Source organism: Epinephelus fuscoguttatus, linkage group LG7 (genome assembly GCF_011397635.1).
Source record: "Epinephelus fuscoguttatus linkage group LG7, E.fuscoguttatus.final_Chr_v1".
NCBI classification, from domain to species: Eukaryota; Metazoa; Chordata; class Actinopteri; order Perciformes; family Serranidae; genus Epinephelus; species Epinephelus fuscoguttatus.
This window is the reverse complement of record NC_064758.1, coordinates 44,861,311-44,884,840: the sequence shown is the minus strand read 5'-3', so window position 1 is coordinate 44,884,840 and position 23,530 is coordinate 44,861,311. Positions and strand designations below refer to the sequence as shown.

General features: G+C 39.3%; 2 protein-coding genes across 2 annotated transcripts; one reads left to right on the top strand and one right to left on the bottom strand.

Moving 5' to 3' along the window:
• Window positions 1-481: 481 nt before the first annotated feature.
• atp6ap1a (ATPase H+ transporting accessory protein 1a) lies at window positions 482-14,795 on the top strand. Its single transcript, XM_049580285.1, has 11 exons — window positions 482-650; window positions 2,577-2,703; window positions 3,844-3,918; window positions 5,002-5,195; window positions 7,421-7,461; window positions 7,822-7,907; window positions 8,690-8,839; window positions 9,440-9,597; window positions 10,383-10,433; window positions 10,586-10,823; window positions 13,432-14,795. The coding sequence occupies exons 1-11, from the start codon at window positions 520-522 to the stop codon at window positions 13,639-13,641; spliced, it is 1,461 nt and encodes a 486-aa protein (XP_049436242.1). The 5' UTR covers window positions 482-519; the 3' UTR covers window positions 13,642-14,795.
• Window positions 14,796-17,867: 3,072 nt separating this feature from the next.
• Window positions 17,868-23,242, bottom strand: LOC125891227 (L-rhamnose-binding lectin SML-like). The gene is made up of 9 exons (XM_049580298.1): window positions 23,197-23,242; window positions 22,457-22,483; window positions 22,311-22,373; window positions 21,386-21,521; window positions 21,156-21,265; window positions 19,414-19,458; window positions 19,161-19,293; window positions 18,337-18,440; window positions 17,868-17,960 (listed from the first exon to the last, which is right to left on the bottom strand). Exons 1-9 carry the CDS (start codon window positions 23,225-23,227, stop codon window positions 17,950-17,952), a joined length of 660 nt encoding a protein of 219 aa, XP_049436255.1. The 5' UTR covers window positions 23,228-23,242; the 3' UTR covers window positions 17,868-17,949.
• Between the last annotated feature and the right edge of the window lie 288 nt (window positions 23,243-23,530).

Genomic DNA, 23,530 nt, shown 5'->3' with positions numbered 1-23,530 from the left:
AATTCAACTTTTTTGAACAGAATGATTAAAAAGTCAGACATCACAGAGAGCAGAACTCAAAAATACAGGTGAAAGTTGACAATAAATTGTCAATATACTTTTCTTGCAGACTAATTCAAGTTGAATTAATAATTAGTTAAATGTATAAAAATGTTTATATTAATAAATTATATTAATATCAATACCAATAACAACAACGACAACTATTATTATTATTAATACCATCATTATAATTATTATATCATAATTAATATTGATAAATAATATTTTTTAAAAAAATCTATAAGAAAAAATTAAACAGGAGGATTTTTAAAATGTATTTATCTGTACTTGTATGAAATGTACCCAGCAGGTTCATGAGGTTTCTTATAAAATCTAGTGAAATAACACTGAATGCTGCAGGAGCGTCTTCTTCTTCTACTTCTTCTTCTTCTTCTTCTTCTTCTTCTTCTTCTTCTTCTTCATGACAACATGTCACGTGACCTCGCTCGACGTCACCTGCTGTTTGAGATTTTAAAGATGGCGACGGTAGGGACGCTGCAGCTCAGCCGCATCTCTGCGTGTTTGACCGTTTTTCTCGGTGTATTAAACATATTAAAAACGGGGAATTGCGATGAGCAGGTGCCACTTATTCTGTGGACCAGCGAAGGGTGAGTCCTGCTCAATTTGTTTGTTTTCTTTCGTCCCACGAAGGCGGTATAACCGGCTAACGTTAGCGGGTTATTCCCGTCAAGCTAACAGTTAGCTGGGTGTCAGGTGATGCTGTCAGGATGGAAGCCATTACCCTCATAAGACTGCTGGTTTATTAACATTTGAATAAAGACTACAGACTGAACAGCGGTTTGTGTAAGAGTTTAAAATAATTAAATTAAGGAAGCGTAACATGAGAATTTCCTGTAATTTAATCCTCACGAATGTTTGTCAGGTGCCACCTTTTATCAGACAAGCCGTTTATTGACGGAGAGATAAGACTGATAAGGGACTGTTCGTTACTTATCAGGGCTATGGAGCACTGGCTCCATGACTAATGTTTTTTTTTTTTTTTTTTTAGTCTTGTGTTAGGGGAGAAGCATGCAAATTTAAAAGGTAGTCATTTTTTAGTGTTGATTTAAAAGTAAAGAAAATGCAGAAATGAAACCATTTATCACAGCCAGAAGCTGTGAAAACAGAAATTATTGTTAGATTTTCAAATTTCTGACGGTCCTCGGACACGTCTTGTGTGACAAATGCGCCAGAGAGTCTGGAGAGAGGACCCACATGAAAGGACCCACATGAAAACATCAAAATTTAAGACAGGGAGAGGCCATGTACTAAAGCACAATCACAAGCAGTCAACACACGTCTTAAATTACTGCAGTGTAACCACAGGAAAGCTCAATAAATGCAAAACATAAATGCTCAAATAAATGTTATACCTGATTTATGTATCACATGTGGAAGTGAAATAGGTACACTGTTTCACTGTTTATGGCAGTGGACTCAAAAAAAAAAAAAAAAAAGTTCTGAGAGATCCAGGACATATTATCCATACAAATACCTTTAGCTCCAGAGCTTTTATATAAGGTTTGTATCCAGCCAATCACAACATTAGAAGGAGAAAACAATATTTTAATGGGCCTGTTATTGGCTAAAAGAGTTTTTGCTTAGTCATAGAGGAAAGTCAGTAGGCTGAGTATTGGTAAATGGATTTCTGAACTATCAACAGCTCAGAAAAGAATTACATTTACTATCAGGGGTAATTACTCTTTCACGACATCTAGGGTCCCTCCATGTGTTATCTGGAGAGGACAAACTTAGCCCACAGGGTGGAAGTACCCGAGGATACGATAAAAATTTGTACATTAATATAACGTGTTCTTAAACTTAAGTGTATTGTGTCGCACTAATCCTCAACCTGTAATTTATGACTCAGATCAGATACTGTTGGGGGGAAAAAAATCACTTAATTCTCATCTCACTTAAAATTTGGCCCAAAATAAACCATTTGCACAAACTAACCAGCATGCACGTCAAGAGTGGAAAACTGAGGCTTTTTTCAACTCCAGGATTTCTTTGAACTTTGAACATTGAACTTTGTTTAAATTCTTTTTTTTTTTTTTTTTGAAGAATGTAGGCGATTCTTATAGAAAACATGTTTTAGTTAAAAATCTATTTTTACAAACACTTCTTTAAAAATGTAGGCACATTTTTATTTATTTTTTTTAAATAAAACCTTTTTTCTTTAAAAATCTCTCTTTCAAAATCTGTCTTTAGACATTTCGGAGATGTTTAAAGAAAACATGCCCATAATTACACAATTAATCACAGCCAGAAACTGTACAAACAGAAATCATTGTTGGACTCTCAAATTTCTGACAGATATTTTATCAACATCACATCATTCTACATGTCATTTAAAATTCAGCCAAAATCAAACTGTTAAAATGTTTTCTACAGGTTTAAGCAGCAAATAATACAACAGCTGCATAATGGATACTTTTGCCTTTTAAGGTATTGGAGACATGTCCTGTACATGTGCTATAGGGTTGCTTTTACTTCAGTAAATAATCTGAATACTTGTTCCACCGCTCCTCCAGGATCTCTCTGCCCAGTCAGTCCCCTCCTACAGCAGGTCACATCGTTGGGCAACAGCAGCTGGCCTCTTACCTGGAGAAAGCTCTGAATGTGGGCCCAAGAAATATAGTGCTGTTTCTCCAGGACAAGGTACACACACACACACAAATATATTTTTAATGTTTTATTTTGAATCACCAGCATTTACATAGATTTTATACATTATTTTAGGGTTCCCAAGGTCATGGAATTCCTGGAAAAGTTATGAAATAAGAAAAACAGTTTTCCAGGCCTGGAAATGGTTTGGAATTGAGTGAATGTTCATTAATGACCAGACTGGCAACGCTTCATGGCGGCATTGCCAAGGCCTTGCTCCCCTTTTGGGGAACAAAACATGCTGACACATCAGGAGAGAAACAGGAAAATGCAGAGAAGCTGTTGTGTAGCAGGTTATCGAAGACGCACACTGAGATTAAACAATGCTGGTGACAGTTACTACTGATCAATAGCTAATTGAGCTTGAGGAAGCACAATCCTGTCACTGTGCTGAGTCACTGAAACACTTGGATGGGGGATGGCAATCATCCCTCATTTATTCCGTGTCTCCGGTCCAGGCAAGGAGCAGCTGCTACAGAGGCACACTTTTAGACCCAATGCAATGAACAGTTAAGTTTCACTTTCGCTGCTCCGTCTGTGCCCAGAGTGCAGTCTGCGCTGCAAGGGTGTGTGGCGCAGTATCCGAACGATACATATACTCCGACAGCGCTCCTAATGACCGATTCAGCTCCGAAAATAGAAACTCAAAACGTGGTGTCAGATGTCTAATCATGGTGGGCTGCCACAAATAAATGAATGTGTGTGAAACCCTGAAAAATTGAAACTGAATATTTACAGAAGACGGGAAAGATATCTGTTGGCTGTGATTGGTTTGTAACCTTTCTCCTGTCTGACTGCTGAGCGTGGACACTTCCTGTGTCTGTCCTTTCAAATTAAGGTTTTGATTTATTTTGACAAGGCAGCTACTTAGAGTTTTTGGCATTCATGAACATACACATGTGCCTACGAGCAAATCCACTGGGTTCATGAATTATTTTAGTACCAAGGTTTTTAATGTGCAAATGTACTCACAGGTTTACTTACATTTCATATCTATCTATCTATCTATCTATCTATCTATCTATCTATCTATCTATCTATCTATCACTTCAACTTTTCATTGTAACTGTGAGTTTCTACTTTCTTTGTGTGTAATTGTTACTTGCTTTTTGTCCTTTCTTGTCTCCTCCTCAGATGAGTATTGAGGACTTCACCATGTATGGAGGGGCTTTTGGAAACAAGCAGGACAGTGTTTTTCCCAACCTGGAGGTAAGATGATGATTTTACTGACTACTGTGTAAATCAGTGTAATCTTTCAAGTCCTGTTATCTTTTACACTTGTCTGAGTTGCACCTGCTCTGATTCATCCAAATAAGCCATTTCATACAGAATCTAAATTTCTTAGTTGTCTATTACAATAATGCACAGCCTGCTGGGATTTATCCTTATTTAACGGACTCATGTAGTAGGTGCTGGCAGTCTCCAGCCAGTCACACTCGCATGCTCTGTTCTTGACCGAAACTTAATACATTCTGACCTGAAATCTTTTAACTCAGATAAAACTGGGTATGACGCTGCTGTTGTGTCTGGCTGTCTCTTGGTTTTGTTCGGAGTCCCTCTATAATCCAATAATTTTTAAAAGGCATGCACCATGTTCTGGCCTTCACCACCCTGTTGGCAAGGTGACTTATTCTTCTTATATGGAAGCAAGCTCAACCTTCAACTCACAGTCAGTGGGTGAAAGATATTTGTTGTCCATAAGACTGGAGAAACTTCGATTTTTCATCAAGGGTTCCTTAAAGACATGGAGACATCTCCTACACTATACTGAATCTCTGACCTCCTGCCTGGTTGTGACGACTGAACCTTCTCATTTGTTTCTTGTTTTGGTTGCTGTATTTACTTAATTATTTATTCAGTATGTCCTTATCTTATGTGTGTGGTGCATTGCTTATTTATGCTGGGTTCAGAAGTGTCAGTAGATGGGCGGAGCTACATTTGATGTACCGCATGAAAACTCTGCAAGTCACTGAATCCTCCACAACAAGTTCCTGCAAGTGTTTCACAATAAAAGCCTTTTTAGGGAATGAAGGAATTCTCTCAGCTGAAATGATAAGGGGCTTTTAATTTGAAACAGATACAGGAAGTGTTGGGTTTGAAATGACGACACTCATTGTCATTCACGATCCGAGCCAACGCCATACAGCGGCTGTATAAGGCTATAATCAGGCTGATATCTTGCAGTCTAAAAACCAGCATTAGTTGTCGCCGCTGCGCTTAGGTCTTTTTTTTTGCGTTTAGTGTGATATGGGTTCTGACTTTATTTGTGTTATGGTCTCTGGTGTGCTGCAGAGTGCTCTGACATCCTCGTCCTCTCCTCTGGTGTTACCCGCTGTGTCTTGGCCGGCTTCCAACGCAGTGATTGGTCAGCTGCAGGACCAGTTGGACACATCCCCTCTGTACATGGACCCTGAGACACTGAGTCAGCTGAGACTCAACGCCTCCTCACCCGCCCTGCTGGTGTTCAGGCTGCCGTATGGCATCGGGTATGTACACTGATGACCAGAGAGAAACAGTAATAACTGAATACTGATTTCAGCCGGTAAATGTGGCTGCTGGGGTGAACTACACTGATCAGCCAAAACATTAAAACCACTGACAGGTGAAGTGAACAACACTGATCATATTGTTACAATGCAGTGTTCTGTGGGGAAACCTTGGGTTCTGACATTTGTGTGAATGCCACCTGACACACTCCACCCACCTAAACACCAATGCTGACCAGGCACCCCCCATTATGGCAACGGCACTCGCCAGCAGGACAATACACCATGCCACACCACAAATACTGCTCAGGAATGGTCTGAGGAACCTGAGAAAGAGCTCAAGGCATCGACCTGGCATCCAAATTCCCCAAATTCCCATCTGATCAAACATCTGTGGGACATGTTGGTACCCCACCTCACAACCCATAGGACTCCAAAGATCTGAAGCTCATGCCCTGGTGCCAGACACTAAGGGACACTGCCCAGAGGTCCTGTGTCCATACCTTAACAGGTCAGAGCCAAGTCCAGTCCAAGGAGCACCCACCATGGATCGGGGGTACCTCTGAGGTACCAGCATGTCCCTCAAATGTCCGATCAGATTGGTATCTGGGGTGTTTGGAGGCCAGGTCAACACCTTGAGCTCTTTGTTACGTTCCTCGGGTCATTCCTGAGCTGTTTGTGTGATGTGGCATGGTGCAATGTCTTGCTGGGGGGCCACTGCCATCGATAAGTGCTGTTGCCTTGAGGGGGTTTACTTTGTCTGCAACGGTGTTCGAGTGGGTGGAGCACGTCAAGTAGCATCCACATGAATGCCAAGACCCAGTTTCCCAGCAGATCTTTGCACTGTAACACGACGACCAGTGTTATTCACTTCACCTGTCAGTGGTTTTAATGTTTTGGCTGATCGGTGTATTACTGAGCAGATGATACTAAAGCTTGATTAACTCCTGTGAAGGGCACTCTTTAGCCCCCCCTACTGCACATAAACCAACTAACACCCCATAACATCTGGCTTTTTTATTTAACAGGAAAAGTTACAATCTGCATTCACTCACAGGTCAAATGACTCTGCAGTAATCACGGATATTTATCCTCTCCAGCTCTGATCTGCTTCGATCAGCAATGATGAAAATATGACACCTGGGTGAACGTGCTAATTTTAGCTTATTTGCTGGGATGATGCAATGACGGGCTGCCACAAATACCGACTGTCTCTATCCATGCAGCGCTCAAACATCATTCAGAATTAGTCAGCATAGAGTTTAAAAGAGAGACTGAAGAAGTCAGAGATCAAAAAAATGAGGTAACCCCCAAAAGAGGTCGTACACATGCCGCGTCCTAAACTACCAGAAAACCACGAGGTTGGGTGCTTGGCACAACTCATGTGCCTACTCTGTGCCAACTTTAAAGGGCGCTGAGGCAGGTTGCGTCTGAGGTTGCTAGGTGACCATAACCAGCACTGTATCATAGCCTCCTTACCAGAAATCCTGCGTGCAGAGCTGATCTTCTTCCAGGCACTGTTTGAGTGTAGGTCTATTGTCCGTGGGACAGATGTGACGCTCTGACAGCTCTGCACTAATATGATCAATTTCTCCTGCATATTTATCACAGACTGATAATTACTGAAGAAGGGGAAGATATCTGCCAGCTGTGATTGGTTGGTCCTTGTCACGTGACGTGTGTTGCGCTGCTGACACACACACACACACACACACAGGCTTCTCAAACCTGTATTGAACAGACTGAAGATTAAAACCATTAACATCACAGAGGTATTGTTGTGCTTCGGCTCCAGTCTGGAAGGGCTGCTGAAACTTTTACAAACTGCCAGATGTCACCGCTGCTGCTGCTGCTGCATTTGAAAGCTCCAAAGCTTCATAAGGTTTAACTCACCCAGCACTATAAATTAACCAAACATACACACTTAAAATCACTGAGCTTAGTGAGAATACAATCACCTTCCTCTCCTAGAGAAATGATTCCAGTCTGAGGTGGAGCTGTGGTGCAGTTTACGGTGGTCAGACGGAGAGAGAAAGGAAAAGGAAAAGAGATGAACGCAGAAACTCAAGTACACCTTGACAGGCAGATGTCTTGTTGTGCATGAGATCCACTTCAGGGGATGCAAGGACTTTATTTACTCACTCCTTTGATTTGAGTTGTGCTCATAATATTCCTCACTTGTGTTTTTGTGGTTGTCTCATTGTTGCCTTGTCTGACTGTTGCAGAGCTGATCTGATGTCTGCCAAAGAGATTCTCAGTGGAAACGGTGAGTCTGTAACTCCTCTGAGGAATATTAAACCCCCTTTTTTTTGTTTTATTTAAATGTGATGAATTTACAGTGCAATTGCAAAATGAACCTTTGAGAAAATATATTTAAAGGAAGGTACAACTCACAGCAAAAAAAGAAAGGTGCATTATAAACATGATAACGATGCACCAACTTAAATATATCTACATGTAAATTAGTGATAATGACATTTATAACATTTTACTTATAAGAAACTCTTACCTATGCTAAGAGAAAACATTAAATAAATAACCACAGTTATAGGTTGGTTTTATATTAAAGTCAGTCAGTTATTTGGCATGTGATAATCTGCTCACATATGAATACGTTGTTTTCCAGATGAGGTGATTGGTCAGGTGTTGAGCACCATGAAGACTCAGTCTGTCCCATACACAGCCATTTACACAGCCCTGCAGCCATCAAGGGTGAGTCCGTCTTTATGTCAATGAGTCTCAAGGCCGAGACACTTTACACCACTGTCCTAATTCCAGTCTCACCGCCCCTGGAATTAAGCACATTTTTCCCCCACTCACTCTCTGCTTGTACAGACCAGCTCCCGTATCAGCTCTTCTTCTTTGCTCCTGTGGCAGCTTGACTCCTCTCCTCACTGTGGACTCTGTAGCTGTTGCTGTGTCCCATGTTTGACAAAGAATAGATGAGGGGAGACTTGTTATTCAGGTTGAGAAATACCCTGAGTTAAACCACCAACAGTCAGGTCATTATAAAGACTATGGCAAAAAAAAAGATACTTCTGGGGAGTCATAGCTCTGGAGATCGACTCTTCAGGTGAGAAATCAAGTTTAATTAGTGGCTCTCCACACATGATGTTAAGGTATTGCAGAGGCGGAGGAAGTACAGATCTGTCAGTTAAAGTAGTTTTAACTTTGCATGGTCATCTGTTGACGAGCTGCAGCTCAGTGCATCCAGTGTGTGCTTGGAGTGACACTTGACATGTGTCACATGATGCACCAAGGCGGTGCCAGTGTGCTTTCAGCTTCATTCACCGACCGTTCATGAGAGGAACACAGACTTTTCTTCGAATCTTTCTTAAGAACAAATTTAAGAAAGAACTTGAGGTGAATGATGCCCAGTGTTCATAATGTTGTAATACAGTGCATGTATTAGTAATGTGTCTCTGTTGTTCTGCACAGCAGTTTAATTTATGTTTCCTGATTTGATTGTCTGTCTTCGTCTTGTCTCTTTGCAGGAGGCAGCGACCCTCTCCATGGAAGCAGGTCTGGGTGGAGGACGCTCTCTCCTGCAGGCCAGAGGTGGATATCGGGAGCGGGAGAGAGAAAGGGAGAGGCAGCGCAGGATCAAGGAGAGGGCTGGGATCTATGGTCCAGTGGAGTTTAAGGTGAAATGACTGTTCCATCTGTCTGGTGCGTTTGATTCCTGCTCAGTGTTGCTTTTGTTTCACCATAAAAGAACTGTGTGTGTATATACAGTCTCTCTTCTTCCTCCAGACACATCAGTGAGACACACTGTGTCACTGACATGTTTCTTCATCATAACAAAGTCACACACATTGTAGTTTATTTTGACTTGATCCCACACACACAGTCCTGTTGACACAGACACTCAGTAGAGCATCAGATGTGGATAAATCCACCGCTGGAAATAGTCCCCAAGAGAGTCACTATTTCTTCCTATTTGTTTGTTTAATAAAAACTACAGTGATCAGCTGTTTGAGGAAATTAAGAAACCTTTTTTTAAATGATATGTTTACAGTGTTTTTTTTTTAAACATTAACATCTCCAGTAGGAACCAGTGGGCTGTTCAGAGTGCATCAAAGCGTTGAGAGACAAACTACCACATTGTTGGTTATGTCCTGTCGTGAGATTTGTTAACAATACGGAACAAAAAAAGCAACAACACCATATTTATCCTTTCATTCATATTTTCCTTGACTTCCCATCTCTCCCCTCTGCTTCTTGTTTTCTCTCTTTCTCTACAGCAAGAAGAAGAAACCTGCATCCTCCTATGGGCAAAAAGCCTTTCAGTGCACATCCTTCGGAGTGGTCGCTGGGAAGAACATGACCTGACCCCATCTACCTTTGGGGAGGGGGTCAGCCCAAAACTCCATGGCTCAAGCTGTGACAAAACCAAATCAAGGTAGTTCAGTGTATCTATAAAACATAATATATTTTCTTATCTGTCCAAGAACAGAGGGATGTCGCATGTTGTAAAACCTTCTGACGCAAATTGTGATTTGTGATATTGAGCTTCCTAGATACAAATACCCCTTTCGACAGTCATGGTTTGGTTTGTGTCTGGAACTGATGATGGCTTGTCATGAGTGATGACGTTTAAAAGCAGCGGGCTTATCCACGGCTAAAGTCCGATGTTATTTTGCTGCATGTCTTTTTCCGTCACACAGCAGGACAGGTAAAAGAAGTTTACCTGTTGGAGGTGAGCTGTTTGCAGAGGTTCAGTAAGCGTCTGTCGTCTGCAGCTCTAAAGCAAAAGTTCAGACCAAAGATTCACAACGAGACGAGTTGAAACGTTAAAGTATTGTCAACGGTCCATTGTGCAATGTTGTAAAAACCTGCCTGTTCACATCAGTGCACCACCATGAGACAGTGTATCATCTCTAGCACTCGTTATGATTCTGCACTCTATTCAGATTTTACCTTTTAATCATCACCTGTCTGCATGTATGCGTATACATTGGCCTCAAGCTGCCTTCAGACAGCAAATGCAAACAAATGATGGGATGTTTGATATAATTTATTGTCACGTCTAAGACTTGTAACACTATACAACTAACATTTATGTTAACACCAAAATCAGTCTCATTTTACATCAGAGTGGATTTCTGAAAAGGTCTTAAGAGTCTTGAATTTGTCTTTGTATGAAATCCACAGAAATGTTCTTATTTCATTTTTGGTCCTCTGCAGGTTGGTTCTTAATTATGAGAATGTCCTCGGCCACAGCAGCTTCAAACTGATGTGAGTCCACACAGCATACATTCTGTTACATATAAGTCTGTATTTAATCTCCTTGATTTGATTTAAGCTTTTAACAGAATCAATCATTAATGCTGATAAACATGGATCAGTGTATCCTTCACTAACCCTCTGAACTCTGTGTTTGTAACCAGCTTTGCTATGAGCCAGCGTCACTACAAGGTATCTGCACGCCGCTGGTTCACACTGGACGCTGTGGAGCTGGAGTACGACGGCACCAAAGCCACATTTAACGGCAGCAGAAACATTTACGCCCCTGCTGAGTACTCGTACCGCTGTGAGTCTGTCACCAGCTTCCGCTGGCCCCTGCTCGTCCCACGCACCTCTAAAGATCCAGCCAATCAGTGGAGGGTCTCTTTTGAAGACTTTCAGGTGAGAAAGTGATTTTTTTTTTTTTTTTATTTTTTTTTTTAATAATTGTATTTTCTGCTGCAGGTGTGTTCAAAGTATGATACTGTGGCCCCCACTCAGTGACTTAACTGTTGTATTTGTTTGGCACCATTTAAAGTAGAGATGTAACGGTATGAAAATTTCATATCACGGTTATCATTATTATTGCGGTATTGTTGAAATGTGCTCAAAATGTTCAAAAAGTACTTATACACACACTGAAATCATTTAACCAAGTTTGATTTAAAAAAACAAATAGAATAAAGAGCACAGCGTACTTCCTGTCTAACAGAAAGTCTAGCATGTTTGACTCTTTATGTCATTCACGGTTACTCCCATCACAGCCGTCACTTTGACCAGTAGAAACACAGAACGATCTGCTGCCGTAGACACCTGTATGACAACAACACCCCAGCGTTTTTAATATTTCCTCTAGGGATGTTACCACACAGAGTAGAAGGGGGAAATGATGGTGTGAAACAGCAGAGGCACTTTGTCAACCCGTTAACGTTACTGTCATTAGCATCAAGCTAGCAAACAATGGCACATCCTCACGGTCGGACATAAAGTAATAACATTAACAAATAGCGGCTCAAGACTTCCTGAATTTGTTTCATATTAAAAGCCCCTTATAACCTCGGCTGAGAGAATCTCTCCATTTTCTAAATAGGCTTTTATTGTGAAACATTTGTAGGAACTTGCTGTGGAGGATTCAGTAGCTTGAATGTTTCAAATGTAGCTCCTGCCATCTGCTGGCGCTTTTTACGTTACTCCAACAACATGTCGGCTGGAACATGAACAGACACAGTGACTCACACAATAGTAAAAGTAATGAAAATAGGACGAGAATAACCTGATGACATCACACACATGTTGTGAAAGACGACCTGGGATAATTGGTGTGTGCCAGCGTGCAGTGTGTCATGTCTGTCGGCCAAGTCACGGCACGATTTTATGACTCCACAATCATGTAATGTGACATAGTGACTTTCAGAACTGGCAGAAAAGTCGTGTAGTGTGTACCAGGCACACGAACACTCGCTGTATAGTCGTGGGTGGTGGTCACGAAGATGGCTCATCAAATTTGAAGTGTCACCCCCTTTGCGGAGACTTTTTTCCTGCTTTTTCTGCAGACAGGGTGACTATCTTCAGTTAGTTTCCCCTCAGCATCCTTATAAAACCCAAAATACGTCCAGACTTCAGACTTTGTCCTTTTAGAGGGGGGAAAAAGTCTCCCGAGCACTGTCCGTGCGGGTGCCTTCTGCCATGTTTTCAGAGGCCAAACATTGTAAACTGCACATGCGTGCCTGTGTCTGAGGGACTGCTGCTGCTTTTCCAGGCAATGAGCAGTATCACTGTGAGTTTTTCAAAGTGTGGTAACCAAACACGGTTTTAATATTAATTAATTTTTGAAATGCTACACCCTAATTAAAAGTACTCCAAATCAGTTTTTAGTGGTTCCAGTTTGCAGTGTACCTGTCTTTATACAGGCGATAATCACTTTATTACTCTGACACTGGAGAAAACTTGAAAAAGCAAAGATTCTCAGGCCAGTTCTGCAGTTATGAGGAGCCTCCTTTTTGTCTGTAACTTCTAAACAGATTTATGGGCTTTTATAGACATGAGGATATCCTCTGAAAGCGTGCGTCACCCTGAATTTAAAAATATGTGTATCATGTCTGTTCAGAATGAAAAACTCTCCGGCCCCTCACTGTTTGAAAAACTCTGCTCCACCATGAATATTCTAAATTTTAGTTTTTTAGCTCAACATTTTGGGAGCTTTAGACGTGCTGTTCGGTTGGTCAGTGTATTTTTGAACTTGAAGTGAGAGGGCCAGGCTAGCTATTACTTTCAGTCATTATGCTAAGCTAGGCTAATGGACTCCCACCTCAAACTCCACAGTAAGGATGTCACAATAACCTATTTTATTGAATTTAATTGAAATATTTTTAATTGGAGTGAATGTTAAAGTATGTGAGATTAATTGTTTTCATTTTGCTTTTTTGCCATGGTATTGATTGGGTATTGTGAAGGGATTTCCCACACACTGTTTTTTTGTGGTGGCCTACAATACTATACTATGACAATTTTTTTTTAAAAAATCGACATTGCACTATGACAATTTTATGATATATTTTACTAAACAACCTTATCAGATACCATCTGATCAGCTCTGATCAAGCAGTGGCACAAACACAACAAACTGCTGCTGAGGAATTAAAGAGCTCGTGAAGAGTTCTGCCTGTGCTGCGTTCACAGACCTGCAAAAACCTCTGAATTTAGAGAGCAGACACAGGATGATAAAAAGGAGTAAAATAACAAACAAAAATAATGACCCTGCACCGTCAGCTACCACCACACATAGATTTTAAGTCTGAGGAAAACACTGTTGTGACATACCTACTCCACAGTTACAGTACAGACAGGACCGGTATCGATCTTCTCTTCGTAACTCTGGTCTAAAATATTTGAGCAGTTTTTTTTTCAGATTGTAAAAGTAAAGAGATTTAAGTGAATATTTGAGGCTTGTTGACAAAGAAGTATCTGCAGCTGTAAACAGAAATAATGTTTTTTACCTTTCCCTCCACAGATCCAGGGCTTTAACCTGACCGGCAGCGAGTTCTCGTACGCCAGTGACTGTGCAGGCTTCTTCTCTCCTGGTATCTGGATGGGGCTGATGACCAGTCTTCTCATGGTCCTGGTGCTCACATACGGCCTGCACATGATCATGCAGCTCCGCACCATGGACCGCTTCGATGACCCCAAGGGCCCTGCTATCTCCGTGCCCCAAACAGAGTAACACACCCGGCTTCACGCATCCATCTTTCCGCCTTTCTCCTCCTCAAACGCTTCTCTTACTGTAATGCTTCCACCCTCACCCATTACATTCCGCTCCTGTTCATCTGTAGTTGGGCATTATACAGACTGATTAGTGGTGTTGTCAGAATAAGGGTTTAGTCATCACTGCATATGTGTCAGTTTATACTTCATGTGAATCCTGAGACTGAAGAATCGAGTTTTCAGGTAGCTCCAGTTTGTGTTTCTCATGTATCAGCATTACATGGTAGTCACAGTGGGAAGCAGCCGTCACCCAGAAGGTAGTTTAACAACACTTTAACCTGTTAGGAAGGCATTTCCAGAATCCTCAGAGTCTCTTCTAACTTAAAATATTCATCTGAAAAGATTTTGAACTTCACTTTTTCAAGTTGTGTCCTAATCCAAAAAAAGATGGGAGCTGTAAATTGCTCACACTGACAAACATTAATGTATAAACAAAACAATGCGAAAGAAAGAAGGTCTTTAAAAAAAAAAAAAATCCAGATGGTTAGAGTGCTGTTAAATGGCCTTTATAGGTTTTTTGAACCTAATGCTAATACATGACAGAAACTGGATAAATGACCCTCATTAAAGGGACATAACTGTACATAAAGGGACAGAAATAACTTTTGAAAAATGAATTCAGAAATGCTATTTATTGGTGAAACTAATTTGTGTATGTGTGTGTGTTTGCAATTGTGTCAGTGAATAGATAAGTTAAATGAAGGGATCATATTTTCTGTATGGATGATAAATGATATTCATAACATATAGCTCAGTCCATTATTCTTGATCAAAGAACAAAGGGACAATTCAGATACGCTGGTGTTTGAAAGGAGCATGAATATACAGCATTAAAAGTCAGACATTTCCAGCTGTTTGTGAATAATCTTTATGTTCGTCTTATCCAAACATGAGCTTAAGTAACTGTTTTAAGTTTTTGAACACTATTTATTTGTTAAGGCAAGCTTTCCACAACTGATGTGCACTGAAATATCCTCAATGTGAAACAATTATTTTTCTGTTTAATTTATTTTGAAGATTTGCTGTGAATATCGATGATGTAAGATCCTGAATGTGGTCCTGTGTTGTGCTGCTACTGTGACCCCACCCAATAAAAAACTCTGTGGAAGTTGAGTTTTTTCTTTTTTCTTTCCCTACTGACCCTTAAAAAGTATGTAGCACCATTTTCTGAGGTATCAAATCTGTGCCTTGTTTCATTGTGTGTATTTGTCCAATTTTTTGACATACTATACCAGGACAGGTTTTTTTTACATACTAGGGCAATTCTTTGACATTCTATACTTTTACAATTTTTGACATGCTATACTATGACAATTTTATGATTTTTTTTTTTTTGACATTCTGTAGTATGACAATTTTTTGACATATATTACATGTTATGACAATTCATCAACACACTATACTATGACAATTTTTCAACCTACAACACTAGGACAGTTGTTTTAACATGGTATGACAATTTTATGACTTTATGATTTTCTGTACTGCAACAATTTCAACATATTATACTATGACAATTTTATGATTTTTTTTTTTTTTTACATTCCATACTATGACAGTTTTTTTTTCGACATACTATACTATGACAATTTTTTGACATTCTACACTACCACAATTTGAACATACTGTATGAGGACAATTTTTGACATGCTATACTATGACAGTTTCATGATTTTTTTTACATTCTATACTGTGACAAATTTTCGACAGAGTGCTAGGACAGTTGATTTGACATGTTACAAAAATTCTATGACAATTTTTCGACATACCATATTACGACATTTTCAACATACTATACTATAACAATTTTTCAACATATTGTAATATGACAATTTTTCGACATGCTTTACTATGACAATTTTTTGACGTCGTATACTATGACAATTTTTCGACATGCTTTACTATGACAATTTTTTGACGTTGTATACTATGACAATTTTTTGACATGGTATGCTATGACAATTTTTTGACATACTGTACATGACAATTTTTCAACTTACTATACTAAGACATTTTTATGAATCCTTTTGACATTCTATACTATGACAATTGTTCGGCATACATTACATTATGACAATTTTATGACAAATTTTCAACATACTATACTGAGGCAGTTGTTTTTGTTGTATGACAATTTTTCGACATACTGTACTATGACAATATTTTGACATACTTTACTATGACAATTTTCTAGTATACTATACTATGACAATTTTTCAACATACTATACTAGGACAGTCTTTTTGACATACTATGGCAATTCTTTGATATTCTTTACTGTACTTACTTCTTCACTGTATACTGTCTTGACACAGTATACAATGTCCATTTTTTTGATATACTATACTATGATAGTTTTTCGACATACTGTACTATGACAATTTTTCAACATACTATACTCGGACAGTCTTTCTGACATACTATACTGTGACAATTTATGGACACACTATGTTATGACAATTTTTCAACATACTATACTATGATAGTTTTTTGGCATACTATGGCAATTCTTTGACATTCTATACATTTACAATTTTTTGACATACTATACTATGCAAATTTTTTGACATGCTATACTATGACAATTTCATGTCAATTTTTGACATACTATATTATGACAATTTTTTAAAAAATATTATACTTTGACAACTTTTTGAAATACTATATCATGACAATTTTATCAAAATTTTTTGACATTCTATACTATCATAGTATAGAATGTCAAAAAAAAGTCATGAAATTCTCATGTTATAGTATATCAAAAAATTGCCATAGTATTACTATGAGAATTTAGTATAGCATTACTATGGCAATTTTTCGATATACCATAGTAGGTTATTTTATGACAATTTGACATACTGTAGTATTATAATTTTGGACATCCTATACTAGGACCGTTTTTTCACTTATTATGACAATTTTTTTCACATATTTATAACTTTTTGACATACTATACGATGACAATTTTTTTACTTACTATACTATGGTGGTTTATGACATAGTATACTAAAACAATTTTCTGATAATTTTTTGACATACTAAACTATTACAAATTTTGACATACTATACATTGATCATTTTTGACATACTATGACAATTTTAGACATGTTATAATATGACAAATTCATGACGTTTTTTGACATGCTATACTATGACAATTTCATGACATACTTTAATATGACTTTGACTCATTTAGGACATAGAACCAACACTTATTTTTTTTTGTTTGACTATAGGTATAAGCAGATTCCATTGTTTAATCATATTGTCATAGTCTGCATTCCACTCCCCTGCTCTCCCTGTGTTTTTACACTCAACCTGCCAGCCACTCCCACCTGATCCCCCCGTTCCACTCACCTGCGTCTCCAGGACACACACTCGTTGCTAGACTGTTCTTCACCCACATGCAAGAATTTCCAGCACTTCTTACCTGCCTGATCTCCTGTTTCCAACCTTGCCAGCCTCTGACCTGTCTACATCATCTGTTTCCCGGTACACTCACCAGCCATCTGTCCCTGACCACGAGTTCTGCCTCAGCGTCTCTGGTATCCATCTGCCTGTGGCTGTGTGGTGTTTTCCTGCCACGACGTTTCAGCGTGAGTGTTCCCACTTGCTTGTCAGTTATCTGCTGTGAGACACCACATGCTGCCTTGTGTGTGTGTGTGTGTGTGTGTGTGTGTGTGTGTGTGTGTGTGTGTGTCTTCCACTACTTTTGCTGCTCATTCCTCATCGGCTCTGCTGCTTTGCTGGACTGCTCTTCTGGTTCTGGACCCCTCCCTTTCTCAACCACGGCATCAGTAAGCTGCTCTTTGTTACCTCTCCCTGCTAGCAGACTGAATTGTTCGGGTCCAAGGACTCACTTCTTCGTTTCCCTTCGGAGTTCGGCCCAGTCCATTCCCTGGCTCCTGAACCCAGAGACTGTGTGTGGGCTCTGAGCCCAAAGAATGAACTGTCAGCTCATGTTCCTGTTACCTTGTGTATATATAAAGGTCATTACCAACTGTCACTGACTGAGTGCTGCATTTGGGTTGAATCACACTTCTTACACATATAATACTAAACCACATGAAAATATACCATATTTATATTTTAATGCATATTAATTTATTTGTTTTACAATTTCCATCACAGAGTGATTCAGAGTGCATTACATCCATTCAATTAAATGAAACTTGATTAGTTTAACTGCACTTGAGACATTTTGTTGATTGGGTGTCAATCTTTCTCATCAAGAGAACATTGTGATATTACTGTGATTCCAATATGTTCAGACAGGATCTGCAAAATATCAGATAACATTCATGTTAGAATGATAATTCAAGTGGATTTAGAAAACATCTCACTAATATTACTTCCTGATAAACTGTTTAATAATTGTTACCCATCTGCTAAAATTGTCGTTCCCCTTTAAATACAAATGTGGCCTCACTAAATGGCTGGATGCTTTTGAATTCACAGATTCAAACCCAAAATGTAAGACTGCCTTTTCTTCTCTTTCTTTTATTTTATTTTTTTGCAGCACAGTAGTTTGCTTACAACATTATGTAAAACGTTTTCTGTTTTACTGTTTCTTTTTTTTAACCATTATCTTCTTAGTACCACAGAGTAGCCTCAGCATAGTGAATCAGCCCAACAGGGCCTTTGAGGTACTTACATTGACAGCTGTAAGCCACCTCCAGGTACTTGTAAGTGCCGACACAGGGGTCTCCAAACACTGAGTTGCTCGCTCTGATAATACAACTGTTTTTCCCATTACAGCTGTGGATGCAGAATGATGTGGGTGAATACAGGCTTAAATGATGTGGGCTGAGGTTTATGAAATCTGGGCAGTGGTGGAAGGTAACTAAGTACATTTACTGAAGTACTGTTCAGATTTGAGGTACTTGTATATCTTCTTTTCACTCAGATTTCTACTTCAGAACATCTCAGAGGGAAATAATGTGCTGTTGTTGTTTTTTTGTGTTTTTTTTACTTTTTTTTCCAGCTACATTTATCTTACAGTTTTAGTTATTTTACAAATTAAGATTTTTTCATATAAAACATATGAAGAGGTTCTAAAATATGTTTTGACATGAATTAACCTACCTAACAGTTTATGCAAGTGGAGCTGAACAATCAGTCAATTTATCAGTCGACTGAAAACAGTTAGCTAACTGTGATAAATTAAACTTTTTATTTTCTTGGTTCCAGAATTTTTTTCTGCATTTAAGTACATTTTTCTGATAAATCTTATTTTTACTGAAGTAACATTTTCAATGGAGGACTTTTACTTGTAACTATATTTTTACCATGTGATATTAGTACTTTCACTCAAGTAAAGGATCGGAATACTTCCTCCACCACTGTATGTGGATGGTAATTGCATCATAAATCAGTGCAGCTGTTGTCAGGTTGTAGGTTGTAAGTTAATGAGAACCATGATTTTGATTTCCACAATCCTCAACTTGGAGTCCAAATCAACAGTGAATGAAGCTGTACCTTTCAGCCACTTTTCTAGTTGGACTTGAGCAGTCGATCTGTTGGAGCTGAGAGGCAGGTCGTTGGTGGGAGCATGTTGTTTGGTCACGGCGCCCATAATCAGTACCATACACAAATATGACCTGACCTACATCTGAGAAAAATAGGACAACGAGTTGGAAGAATTCAAAGGGAAGGAGAAAATATGAGCAGATACACATTTAACTGAGTGTTGAAATACAGTGAAAATATAATTATACAAAATTAATCTTACCACAATGTAGGAGTGCCGAAGTGTGCTCACATATAACAAGGTGAACTGCCGAAATAACATAATCTGATTAGACATAACACGAACAAACCACAAACATGTTACATTTACCGTGTTTCATTTGTGTACTGTCAGCGTTTCTAAAATGATGTAGTATATAAGGCAAGATGCTTGCCAAGCTGCAGAACACTGAGACACAAAAACAACAAGCACAGCTGTGTTTTAGTAAGTCTTTTCTAGGTTTCTGGATGCCTCTTAGGCTCCATACATGGGGGTTTAAGAGCGACCTGTTGGCGGGGATAGTGTTTTTTTTTTTTTTAAACAAGACATTGCTGCTTTTCCAGCGGGGATTGTGCCCCCATACATTATCCCTTACATAACACATTAAAACAGGACTCTTGTGGAGCTCAGAATGTTGACTGTACTGATATTGGTCTACACACTTCAGATAATGAGTAACATTAACTGTAAAATAAGAACCAAAGTATATCAGTATACGATTCTTTGAAGCATATCTATAACAGTATAATAGAATTCCTGAAATCCAGTTATGGCTATTGGTTTTGGTGCGCCACCCTAAGATTGAAAGCAGCTTCATGTGGCCACACCTGTGAGAAATCTCTGTTGATAGCGTCCTCCATTTTGAACTCTCAAAGGTTAATGCTGTCAAGACAGTTTGCTGCTGTACTGTACAAATTTGTGTGTTAAAGTTCATCTAAGGCCCCAGTCACACAGAACGCCTTGCAGCAGCTGGAGGCAGCTTTTCTGGTCATCACAACAACAACTTTATAGTATAGAGAATATAGAGAAATTAGTGGTGCTCAATCACTCGGCAGGACCAATGGACTCCCTGTAGTTAGTATTCGTATCCGTTATGCTAGGCTCAGTGATAGACAGCAGGTTGTCAAACTGCCCCTGAGTTGTCCTAAAATCTGCCTGTAAACGTCCATGATGGAGGAGAAGCTCCTGGACCAACTGGTGGTACTCCCCATGATCCAGCCTCTTTTTTAGGGTCTCATGTACCCACACAGATCTCTGTTTATCTGCTGACAGCCTCTCACCCTCAACCAGAGCTACAGACAGCACCCTCTGCCTCAACATGGCAACAGCTACACACTGATTACTGCAGGATAAATTAAAAAAGAAAATTGTTACACAGAAAGGTGAGGTTAAGGAGGGATGGGGTGGTTGCCTGGCAACAATAAAAAAGGCCCAGTAAGTGTTTTTTACTAGTGGCATCAAATATTTTCTGTGCGATCATGGCCTCAGATAACAGAGTATTTTGGGGTACTTTTATAGTACTTTTCTCTGAGAAATGACTCAAACCGATTAGTCGACTACTAAAATAGTCACCGATTATTTTAATAGTCAATTAGTCATCTGTTAGTCGACTAATCATTGCTGCCCTACCCACGATGCATTGCAGGTATGCAACCGATGCAAGAGCACACCTCCATGGTTCTGCTGGCAGCATAGTACATAAAACTCAGGTTGCTTACCATCAAAGACGGAGAAGATGAATTAATTACAAAATAAATAAAAATAAATTCACTGTCTGACATGTTGGTCAATGGTCCAAATTTGTGTCAAAGTTCACCAAAGTTTTTACTCAATGCAAAACATTTGCACGGATTTACTCTCCATGTTGAAAACAGATTGGTGGACTAATTTTGCTGTTTTAAATTCTGGCTGAGTGGACGTTTAGACCGTCTCATATTAGTCACACACAGTAATGACTGACTGACCCGCAGGGAAGCAGGTGTAGTTGGTCTCCAAATATTTAAAGATGCCTCTGCAGGGATCAGAAGTCCGGACAATTTTTGTGTTCAGTTCACACACTTTCTTTCCATCACACCTACAGTAAAAACAAACAAACAAACAAACAAAAAAAAAACAGACAGTACAAAACAGGAATACTGTGAGTTATATACAGTTGGAACTCTGGCTAATATCTGAGACTTGTTGGGGTGTGTACCTTTTCTTGAGGACGTCCACGACGCCCTGCTGAGAGCACTTTGTGTTGGAAAGCTGTTGTGGAGGTTTTCCTTCGCTGCAGGTCTCAGTGTCTGCACGTCCGTACAGAGCTGCCTGCACACTGATCACTCCAGCGTCTGTCACAGACAGAGTCACAGTATTTATCATTCAGGTGAACTGTACAAACTAACTGTCGCAATCTGTCATTAATAGATTTATTTCAATCTGCTTGTTTCAATCACATTATTACATTTATTTGTAATGGGAAGACGGATTATTGCAGCTGCAACAGAAATATTTATTTAAGTGATGGAACAAGAATTAATATCCTTCAGTGAAGGTACAGCAGCACACTGAAATATCCACTACAAAACCTCACTCAAGTCAAAGCATGTGTTAGCAAAACATAGTTCAAGTACTTTAAATGAAAGTATGTATGTTGCAGTAAAATGTTTCCTTTGCCATCTGATGTTTTTGGATTATTATTCCTGCTGCATTAATGTGTTATTTTTACCCTCAGAGATGCATCATATTCTATAAGATCATCATATGTTTGTAGCGTGGCTGTCCTGGGAAAACCATGTATCTCTATGAAGTAAAAAAACAGCCTGTTATCAGCTTTCTGACGAGTTTTCCAGCTGATCCAAGAGGGTTTTTAAAGAGTTTATTTTGCTCTCAACACATAAAGGAACACTTCATCCTTCAGTTTATCAGAGACATTCAACATCAAGACATCTGGAGATACATGCTTTTTACTGGACAGGAAGAGGATTAAAAACTGTCATTTGAAACTAACTAAAGCTGTCAGACAGACGTGGTGCAGTAAATGCTCCTCTAAGGTGGAGAGGAGAAGTGTGAAGTAACATAAAATGACATAAAATATTCAGTAAAATTCACATTGTGAAAACTTTGGTGTTGATTTTTACCACAACTGAGGCGTTGAACACTGAAGCCGTCATCACAGGTGATAACACTCTCTGTGGAAACACCTGAAGAGACAGATATGAAGGTGTGTGTTGGGGGCATGTATGTAGAAAATGTGTAAACATTGTACATCCCCTCAGATATTTACCTGTTGTCAGGAAGGTCACTGCCAAGACTGAAAAAGACACATCACTGTCAAACTGTGTGTTAGACTGTTTTTTTTCCCTCTATGTAAATCCAACCAGTGTCCTGTGAAATATGTCAACAGTGAATTTCCTTCGGGATCAATAAAGGATTTATCTATCTATCTAACAGTCTGAAACATTTTAATCTCTGAAGCAATGTGTCATGAGAGGCAACAGGGGAAGGACCTGTATACAGACAGGAAGACTTCAGAGATCCATTGACCAAATAAGCTTACAGAGAGGCAGACAGCTGCAGGTTAACATGGCCGGAGAGCAGAGGCATGAAACAACATAGAAACTATGACAATATGACGGGGTTCCCCAGAGGATGAATCCTCCTGACTTTGGTGATTCTTTGACTTTTCATCTAGCGCCATCACCAGCTCCAAATTGTTTCATCAGTGCTTTGATTTATGATTTAATACCTGCAGAACTAATGACATTCCCGTCACCCTCAGCTGTACTTTGTGCTCAGTGCGATTTAACAAATGCTAAACTACGGTGGTGACTATGGTAAACATTATACCTGCAAAGCATCAGCATTTTATATTTTTCACTGATAGATTTCATACTGTGTGTAACAATCAGATTTAATGAAAGTACTCATCCTCTTCAACAAGAAAGACAAAATCTCATCTAATCTAGATTCAAAGATACAAACAAAACAGTCATTATTCCAGTTGTGAGACTGCGCTGTACTCACGCAGTGTGCAGCTGAGGCTGAAGCAGAGCATGGTGTTGGTAACAGGACGTAGTGGGTCTGATGGAGGTTTGAACAGACACACCTGACTGTATTTATTCTGTTGGATCAAGAACTGTGTTTGTTTTAGAGGAGAAAGAGTTTGACCTCCTGTCACGTCCAACACATTTAAATGCAAACACACCAGTATTACTTATTTACAGGGTGTAGCAGACTGTGATCAAGATAAAGGAAACTTTACTGAGCTGACATAAAGTGTGTTTTCAAAGTGCATTGCTCACTGAGGACCACTCCCTCTGTTCAGACACATTTCCTCAGTCTGACAGTATTAAAAGCT

Excerpts from the sequence above, each read along its gene's own strand:
- LOC125891227 (XM_049580298.1), bottom strand. The coding sequence starts at position 23,227 with ATGCTCTGCTTCAGCCTCAGCTGCACACTGC. Across the intron at positions 22,374-22,456 it reads AGTGACCTTCCTGACAACAG|GTGTTTCCACAGAGAGTGTT; the intron begins GTAAATATCTGA and ends CTGTCTCTTCAG. Across the intron at positions 19,294-19,413 it reads TTCGGCACTCCTACATTGTG|ATGTAGGTCAGGTCATATTT; the intron begins GTAAGATTAATT and ends TATTTTTCTCAG.
- atp6ap1a (XM_049580285.1), top strand. The coding sequence starts at position 520 with ATGGCGACGGTAGGGACGCTGCAGCTCAGCCGCATCTCTGCGTGTTTG. Across the intron at positions 8,840-9,439 it reads ATGGTCCAGTGGAGTTTAAG|CAAGAAGAAGAAACCTGCAT; the intron begins GTGAAATGACTG and ends CTTTCTCTACAG. Across the intron at positions 10,434-10,585 it reads CACAGCAGCTTCAAACTGAT|CTTTGCTATGAGCCAGCGTC; the intron begins GTGAGTCCACAC and ends GTTTGTAACCAG.